The 10052-nt window shown below is 34.8% G+C and overlaps 1 protein-coding gene across 1 annotated transcript; it reads right to left on the bottom strand.

The window, feature by feature from the left end:
- Window positions 1–511: 511 nt before the first annotated feature.
- On the bottom strand, window positions 512–9812 carry TAC1 (tachykinin precursor 1). Its single transcript, XM_032234906.1, has 5 exons — window positions 9684–9812; window positions 6799–6895; window positions 6154–6177; window positions 1968–2021; window positions 512–561 (listed from the first exon to the last, which is right to left on the bottom strand). The coding sequence occupies exons 1-5, from the start codon at window positions 9810–9812 to the stop codon at window positions 512–514; spliced, it is 354 nt and encodes a 117-aa protein (XP_032090797.1).
- Window positions 9813–10052: the final 240 nt, after the last annotated feature.

The raw sequence follows: 10052 nt of genomic DNA, 5'->3' as shown, positions 1-10052 counted from the left end.
TATATATATATATAGAGAGAGAGAGAGAGAGAGAGAGAGAGAGAGAGAGAGAGAAAGCAAGAGGCAAAATAAACAAATACATGCTACACTTATACAAGCAAATTTTGATAACATAAATTACAGGGCTGTTCCTTTTCTTTTTTTGTTGTGATCACAAATCAACTTGGTAGGTTAGCAAATATTAAATTAACAAAGGATTCTCTTTTCTTATTTCTTACCACTTTTTACAGTTGAATATTTTTTCACATGATGAATAATGTGCTTTTTTTGAAACACCACTGATTTCTATATTCATTTCAGAAATGTTACTGTAAAGCTTGCCATATCCATATAATGCATATATCACTGCCACAATAGAGGAAATCATTGTAATTGAAATTTTCATCTTAAAATAAATAAATAAATAAATAAATAAATAAATAAATAAATAAATAAATATTCCTTACAATGGCTATTTTTCATTACACTAAGCTGGCTACTTAAACATTTCGATGGACAATGGAAAACTGTCTCATTTGCGTCTTCTTTCAAACATTTGCAGGGTACTCCATTCAGAAGATCCTAACATGGAAACAAAATAGTGCAGATTAATTGAATATAATGAATATTTACATATCTTGATAAGCTTGCCTGAAAAATAAGGCTCAATGTGATGAATTTCCATTGTAAGCTGTGCCAATAAGACCACAACTGGTATGCTGCTTCCTAATTTTAAATGCCACATAAATTTGATTCACAGTTTAACTCATCTGAACCAGCTCCCGATATTGGTATGTAATTTATCCCTGCCAAAGAGCTTTTGCTTTTGTTGAGTTAGAAAGTTATTGATCATGAAAATATTTCAATGTTATTCAGACAAACAAAACTGGACTTCTTGAAATTCTCTGAAGATTTTTTTCAATCAAAGGATGTTTGAAGAACTAATTTGCATCATAAGGTGGCCCTCACATTTTCATTTGACGAATTTCCATGATCATATGGTAAGTGCATTATTCACCATCTACTATATCCTGCAGTGAGCAAGAGGCTGAACTAGGTGACTTTCGAAGTACTTCTGATAAAACATAGAATTATCTTACAGTGGTAATAATTGAGAGTCCTTCTCAATCTAGATAATCTCTAAATGTATAGATTTAGCTCCCAAATTTTCATAAATGGCCATGCTAGCTTGAGAAGTTGGGGAGTTCATGTTTACATATCTGGAAGATGTTTGTCTGGGGAAAATTGTGTTAGCATATTGGCAATTATAAAGGCAAGTGATAGACCTTACATTTTGCTGGTTTTCATAAATGCTTAAAATACTGGACTTCGTAACTGTAACTAAAGGAACTGACATTTTAAGATTTAATTATTAGATTGAAGTATAAAGCACCTGACAATTATAATTTCATAAAATAGTTTCCTGGGTGCACATTAAATAATTGCAAAATCATTAGATGATATGGCTTAGTTAAATATTTAGATAAAATATAGAAACTATTTCTTTTAAAATATTTCAGTAGTTTTAAAATGTTTTGTAAAGTTACCAAAAATACACATCCCTTGAGAGCCTAACAGATTTTAAATTTATAAATTAAATCATAATAAACTGGGAATTGATGCTGCATAACATAAAATTTGATTTAATTCCATAAAGATGTATAGGATCATACAAAAAAGGTAAATTGACAATTATTGTGCCAATAAAAAAGAAATTCATGGACAAAGGAACAGTGAACAATTTTCAGCCTCCTTATTTCCTAGAGGAATCTGTATTTTTTTCAAAGATTTTGGACTCCAAAGACCATCCTTCCTGTTCATGTTACTTCCATAAAAGTGAGTCCTGGCAACTTCTTGAAGAACTCAAATTATCTATATTTGTCTTAAATATTGTAAGAAACCAGTGTATTCAAAATGTTACAAAATAAAAATGAAAATTGTAGATAAGTAGGTTTTTGCTTGACTTTCATTTTATAGTTTATACATACCAGAATTTAAAGATCTTTTGCCCATGAGTCCAACAAATGAGTTTGTTTTATATCCTGAAAAATATATTTGTGGGATGTTTAAATACAGTACATTTGAAAGATGCCTTTTTGGGGGGGAGAAAAACAATTTGGAATGTGAATGCATTTTCACACTGAAATACACAATAGAAACAGACTCTAAATAGTTGAACTCAAGGCTAAATATATTTGACCCTTAGTTATGGAAAATTTTACTACAAATAAAGGTTTAAAAATGTCATATTTCTGCAGAATCTGATTGTGACTGAATAATTTCCCATGTTAATTCATTTAAAATGGGACTGATCAATAATAAAAAATGGCTTCCAAATGTGAGCTATTTAGCTAGGCTGTAGTTTAAAGCACTAGTTTATTATTCATCTGTTCTAGGCAGTTCTTTCAACATACTTTGGAATGTGGACTCACTGGAGCTCTCTGAGCTTGGTTATTTTTTCATAGGTTTGCATCTGGAGGAACAATGAGGGAAAGATTTGGCAATATAAAGGTTTCCCAGAGAGAGGCCTAGATCAAGATCCTGCACAGTCCCGAGCTGGATGGGAAGTGGGAAAGAGATTCAGAGTAGCCAGAACCTAGAATTTCTCAAGATATATCTAGGTGAGATAGTTAAGTTTTAGGTTGGCAAGATTTATGTCCACTAGATGTAGGGAAATAAAGGATTAAACTTGACTGGATTTTGCCATGACATCAATCTTGCCATTCAAGCTATGACAGTTTTCACACTAGGAATATACAGCCTCTTAATATATGTAGTGTCTATTTCTGTTTCTACAATGATGTAATTCTCTCTTTCTCTAATAATTATTTCTTTATTGTGTACCCAGTTGATATTTTTTTTAAAAAAAGTTATTAATGTAATGAATTTACAAATTGTATATACTATGTTTGACAAAGACTGTGCTATATTTTTAATTGCTTTGGTATGATCTCAACCAATTGCAAATTACTTTTTGGAGTTTTTCCCAAAAGCTCCTCAAATTATTGATCAATCTAAAATAAATAGCCAGGCTTTCAGGGTCCAGAATGTCATGCACATATGACATATTTGTAAGCACTGTGCGATTTTTTTTCTTTGCCAGATCATAATTTTGACAGCAGCCAATAAATACAGTGGAATAAGTGGACAGAAGCTTTGGATGAAATAACTGTAATTCAAACAGATTTGATCCCCAAGATTTAATTCAACACTCAATCAGGAACACTAAAAGTATTTTCAAATCTTTGATAGACTATTTTATGTATTGTAAAACTCAGTCAAATAAAATAAAATATATAGTATTAAACTAAACTTCTGGGTTTTGGCTAAAGTTTTAGTCAGTTTGGAGAAAAGTATAAAAATCAGATTGTTTAACATAGCTCTGTGATTTTCTTCTCTAACCAACTATTTTCCTCAGCTTGTTTGCAATGAATATACTGTATATTCAATATGTACACTATAGTAGAAGAATCAATACAATGTCTCTGTCTGACAGCTATCCACCGCTCTTTTATGTATATGTATTTGTTAAGGTTTCCCAAGCTTAAAAAGATTCTGAGCAGCTTACAATGCATCTCATACACAAGAAACACAATTAAAATAAGATGATTTTCTGGACTAAAGCAACATTATTTAGAAAAAATACTTAACACAGTTCTTCATACAACCTAATACCAGGTCTGGGATCAGAGACAATATATTAAGGGACATCTAGAATCTTGGGCAGGTTTATTATCTGTAAACTTATTTGGGTATAAGTTTCAATGTTCTCAGTGGTGCATTTCAGGCATAACTTTCAGGCAGCCTTTCAGCAGCCATGGAGTGCATTTTCTTTTAATTTTTAAAAAATTCCTAAGAACTTTAGAAAGTAAAATAGTTATATTATTAAATCGAATAAAGCTATGACACCAGGTGGAATTAAACAGCTGTTTTTTAAAAAAAGATTTATATAAGTTTTTCCAAAGTTTGACTTTGTTTTCCCATCTATATTAAAACAAATCAGTTTGGTGGGAGATTTGCTACTAAGCCTTGATGTCAGGCTGTGGCAGAAGGATTGAATTTCAATTTGAAATCACACTGGGGGTAGTTTATGTTAAAGTGACAAAGTGGCAGCTCTCTATTCCAACAAAGTGTCCTTTGAGAAAAATCCCAAATTCATTGCACCCCATGATTATAAAATTGGGATTTCATAGTGCCCCCTTCATTATCTTGCTCAGAGGTAAACATTGCTTTTTTAAAAAAAAATCTTATCCCCAGAAGATTTAGGAATAAAGAATCAGTGAAACTTAATCTAAGGTACAAATAGAGACAATAATAGAAGACTGAATGGCCTGAATGGATCCATTTCTCTTCTCACATTAGAGGATCTATGCATGGTGGCATAGTGATTAGAATGCAGTATTGCAAGCTGCCTCTGTCCATAGACAGGAGTTCGATCCTGAGCAGCTCAAGGTTGACTCAGCCTTCCATCCTTCCTACATCAGTAAAATGAGGACCTTTGGGAGGGCTCTCTCCCAAAAGGAAGACTATTTCTGTCTAAGATAGTTAACCTTTACTGACACATTAGAAAGAACACAAAGCTAGAAATCTTTTCCCTGTCACTATATGTCTATATGGTATGGGCTGCTACCAAAAGAGTCATTTCCTTATAGCCTCTGTTTTTATATTTCCATATCCTAATCAGTATTCCTCTAGTGATATGTTTTATGTAATCAATATTCCTTCTGGTAGCTCATTTCCATTTACTAATGAAATAATTTTGTATAAATGAGCTATTCCTTCAGTGGACAGTTAATAATTTTGGAAAGATTTTTTATTTATCCAAAAGTTGCTTATGCTGGTTGATTAATAACTTTCACTAATAAAAATGTTGGTTCTACTTCTCCAACTTGCTTTAAAAGTTATCATTTTCTGACTAATGGTTGAATTGTGTCAAATGAGGGTTATAAACTTAAGCCGTATTGCAAATAAATATTACTGATGGTGCTTAATGTTAATAAGGGATATTGTGAATTTAATTAGTGATACAGTATCTGCTACGACGGCCCCTGGCACAACATTTCTATATATTTCTGCTTAGATATTAGCCTCTAGAATTTAATGGAATATTTCATGGAGAATATAAAAAGGAACATAACTGTATCCTGATGAAATCAATCCAACAAAATAATGCTATGATTAATAGCACTAAATGACTAAAGATCAGTAAAATTAAAACATCATTCCACCATAAGTGAAAATTTAAACAATAATATAATACACACAAGGATCAGCTGAAAATGAGTGAATCAACCAATGAAAGAACTAGGCACATGTACAGAAATCTGTTTCAAAAGAATGAGGCTTTTGGTCCCACTTCTTCCTGAAGTATACTATTGAAAAAGCATTGCTGGTCTTAATTAAAAGTGTGAATGCTATAAAGGTGTATTTGCAAGACTACTATGCTCATTGAAACTTATTTCTAAGTAGGTATGCACAGGATTAGGGTAGACTGGAAAAATGGTATTCAGAAATCATCCTGTTCTGATATTACTCTTTCCTAAAGCACAGGGTAAGAATGGATGATTCTGTTATAATTATTTGGAATTCCTGAACATATCTTGTTCATACAGGGCTCTCGAATCGGGGTGAAATGCTACTGGTTTGGGCTGGTTTGTAGTAAAAAATGCTACCTGTTCGCCTGAACCCGCTGTTAAAAAATGCTAAAAAAGTTAAAAAAAAAGTTCTGATGATCATCTGTGTGACAATCAGCTGTGCTATGCGATCGTGGGAACATTTTTACTTTTTAAAGCATTTTTAAGTTGACCACGCCCACCCAGTCACATGACACCCACCAAACCATGCCAACAGAACTAGTAGGGAAACATTTTGAATTTTACCACTGCCTCGAATGTATGCCAACGTTCATGTGAGTTCACTGGAAATGCTGGATTTGATACAATTTCCCTAGAATCAAATATATACTTGCAATTCTGGATGTATCTCATATTGAAGTAATTGATTAAATGGTACACAAGAAAATGGAAGGAAAATCATTGTCTCTCAGCCCAACCCACCTCATGAAGGAAAAAGGAAGAATAGTTATGAGTACTGTGTTTGTTTGTCTCCTTAAGCTATTTATGAAAATAATAAAGGTAAGATATAAATTCATAAATAAAATCGATTCCAACTTACTTTTGCGTGAGACAGGGCTATATCCTGGAAATAAAAAAATGACAAATAATTAGCAAGTACATATCATTATCTATCACAGTCATAAAAAAAGGAAAGCATTTCAAAGAATCACATAATCTGTGCATAGCAATTAATGCCTTAATTGTTTTCTGAATAATTCATGGATGCGAAACACTTTTTAGTCTAGGCACAATATCCCAGGAGTCTTTTCTGTATATGCTCCATTATAAAACAGGGTATGCTTTTTATGTGATTCTCATTCATTTTTCTTTGGGTGAAGGACATTGCCCGTTTGTTCCACGATTTTATTCATGATTTTCATTTCATTTCTATCAAAACTCACAATTTATTTATAAGAAGAAAGACTCTTATTTTACATACTTGGTTTTTCTAAAGTGTCTTGCTAAATATACATAAAATACTGTTCATGGTAAGGAATATTTCTAAAACATTTTTAATGGAATCAAAATAAACATTTTAAATAAATTTATTTATAAATAAATAATAATGAATTTACTAATTATAAATAATAAATTAATGGAATAAGTGTTTTATTTTATAAAATATTTTTAAAATTTGAATAATTTTTAGCAACACCTAAAAACACATTAAAAACACATAAAAATAAATGTAAGTGGTTCTTACCAGCATCCCGTTTTCCCATTAAGCCATAGAATTGCTGAGGTCTGGGTCTTCTGGCAATCCTCTGAAGAAAGTGTTCAAAAGGGAAAGGCAGCTTCTCCTGAAACAGAAATATAAAAAGACTATTTCAGTGCTCAGCTTCACTTATAAAATTGACATCCATTAAACAACAGAGAGCACATAACCTGGAAGGTTTACATATTCTGAGCTTTCTTTTTCTTTTCCCTGGTCTGATACGTTCAAAAGCCTTCAGGAGCTTATTTCAAAGGAAAGGGATTTTCCCCCCTTCCTCTAAATTCAAATGAGCAAATGGAGATAAATGTTAATCTAGGATCAAAAGCTCCCTGCATTTAGGCACACATAGGCCACAAGAGGGCGCTGAAAATTAAGAGCTGGAAATTGTGAAGATTTGGTTCAAAATTGATGGATTGATTGAGTAAAGTTTTGAAACAAGTATGCGATCTGTTTTCATTCTTAACTTTTTTGTATCTAGATAATCCATCTTAATCCCTTGCAAAAAGCATGAAACAATGAACTTGTCTGATCACCTATAAATTATGGGTGTGTTTTATGAATAAACCATGAGATTGCCTGACAGGTGTTGACTTAGAAGATGGTAGCGAGGAATATTAAATGAACCAAGGTCTGATACAACCAAGGCAGCTTCATATCTTCTTAAGTATTCTATCCTGTGGTTGCTTGCACAATGATACGCATGGGTTGCTCTGGAAATTAGATTTTACAGAAAAGATACATGGCTATGGGCCAAGCCGAATCTGTGAATTTGGGATCCAAAAATTATATTTCAACTTCTTCCATAGGAATCAGCAAAATGTTTGATGGAATATAGTGCCAATTGAGCAAACAGGACAGTCTCTAGATAACACCACATCAAATCACTTAGAATACTAAATGGTTTAGCAGTACTTTCAGATCATTTATCACATCACATAAAGCTCTACTGGGATTTGAGTACATGTAACAAATCACAGATTTATACTGGGCATCTTTATGTCAAGTATCTTTGATTATTTTTTCCATATAACTGTGCAAATTTGAGCAGCATATGTAATTGGTATTAAATAGTAAAAAGAGCTGGAACACCCAATTTCAACACCCAATGAAATAAATCACGGGTGAGTTTAAGCAGGTAAGCAGAATCATTTCAGCATGAATATTTACCTTCCCTATTACATTCAATTGCTAACTTATTCATTTCTTCAGCTTTTTAATTTCTGTCCAGAAGGGAATTACAAGGGCAAGTTTGATGAGATGCTGGTGAACCATAAAATATAAATGAATTTAAGGGAAAAAGGCGTAGGTATAACTTTTCCTGTTCCCACTCCTTATTTGAAATGCAAGAATTATTGTCAAGAGAAGTTAAACATAAGAGAAAAAAATCATGTCTCAAACTAAAGAGATTTAAGTCCTATTTCTTAAAAAACCTTTATGTTATTGTTCTCTCAAATGGTTTCCTCCCATGACATATGCAATTCCTATTCATAGTAACTTTTATTTTTCACCCAATTTTGGTTCGCAAGCTATAGTTAAAGGAATGATCAGTATACTGACTGAAGATTTGACATACACAATGCCATCCAAAGAAGATACTCTATCAGCTAGTGATAATCACCGAACATTATAATAAGGGGAATTGATGGTGTTGATTATAGAGGCCTGGAAAGGAAATATCACAAATAGACAAGGAGCTTAGGCCTTGGGGTTTTAATCTATCTTGTAGGCAAATTTGTTATCATTCTCCTGATGCAGAGAGAAACACAACCCGAAAACCAGGACAAACAAGTAATATAATAGAATTCAATATATCTTTTCCTAAAGTCTTTCCATTTAATTAAACTGCCAGATGTGGACATTTCCTACATTTTGCAATTCCGAAAAGAGGACGGCAGTAAAGAGAAGTGATTTTACTGTGGCATGAAGAAGACTTGTGACCGGATAAGATGGCTCTTGCTACTTTCTCTCAAATATGAACAGAGTCTTGTTATGTATGGGTGTCATACATAGATGATTTTAGATTCTCAACTCAGTGGTTGAGGGCTATTTTCCCTCTGATTTGTGAGCTATACTGCTTGGCTTAGTAATTTTCTAATAACTCTCCTCTGTCATATGCAGATTTCACAATCTGGCTTCCAAATCCATTTTTTAGACTCATATCCTAAAGTATTTATGCCTTCTTTTAAAACCCTTTAAAAGCTGGTTAATAATTACAGTAAAGAGCGATTTGAAATTAGACCCGTTCTATGGACATAATTACAGGACTTGATTGATTAACATACAACATACAATTTCGTGGACGGTCAAATTCTGATTATCTCTAAGATCAGCCTACCTCACGGGGTTGCTGTGGTGATGAGAATAACATGAAGAAAAGACTCCCTGGCACGGCACCCTAAGCAGGACAGCCACGACACATTAAGAAGTAAGATTAAAAAACTCCGATGCGTTTACTCACGCTAAGAACGCAACAACTGCTAGAAAGCGCGCGGGAAGGAGCGACGTCAGGAAGCAATCGCTCTTTTTCACCGGTGGCCTCAGTTTGGAAAGGAGAACTTGACGCTCCGTCAACACAATCCGGCGCTCTCGCCTGGGCCGAAAGGAGGATGCAGAGAGGCGGAATAGAGCGGATAATTCGCCCCGACGTCGCCTCAACTGAGCGCGAACGGCCAACATTCCTTGGCGCACCTGCCAAAAGCTGGCGGCGTCAGGGATCCCCGTTCACACGGCCAGCTCCTGCCCGCACTGGTCTTTACTCCCTCGCCCGCCCGTGCCCCGCCATCCAGCCATCCTTGCCCTCGACCGTTTTTCAAAAGCAACCTAAGTTGCGGAGGTCCTCCCCAAAGTGGCGGAGAGGCGCCGTTTCGTCTCACCTGGTTCTGCTCGCCTCCGTCGGACCAATCCGCCCAGTAGTTCAACTCGTGCTGGTCTTCTAGATCTTCCCCCACGGCATGCGCGGAAGATAGGAAGAGCATGACCAAAAGCAGCATGGCCTTCTTCATTGCCAGCTTTTTCTCCCGCCGAAGGGCAGCCGAAGAATCCTAGCAGAGCAGCGTCGAGAGAAGCGAAAGCGCTCCTTTCCCGCTTTTGCGCCTGTTCCAAAGTTGTCCGAAGCTGTTGGTAAGAGAGGAGGAGAAAAGTGAAGGGTGAGTGTGAAGGTTCTTCCCCCCACGTCCCGCTACAGAAGACCATAGAAGGAAAAGGAGACATCTACGTAGCCCATAGCACCCGCCCCGTAATCG

This window comes from Thamnophis elegans, chromosome Z, assembly GCF_009769535.1.
Source record: "Thamnophis elegans isolate rThaEle1 chromosome Z, rThaEle1.pri, whole genome shotgun sequence".
Taxonomy (NCBI): Eukaryota; Metazoa; Chordata; class Lepidosauria; order Squamata; family Colubridae; genus Thamnophis; species Thamnophis elegans.
Note: the sequence above shows the minus strand (reverse complement) of the source record. Positions and strands in the feature narration are given on the sequence as shown.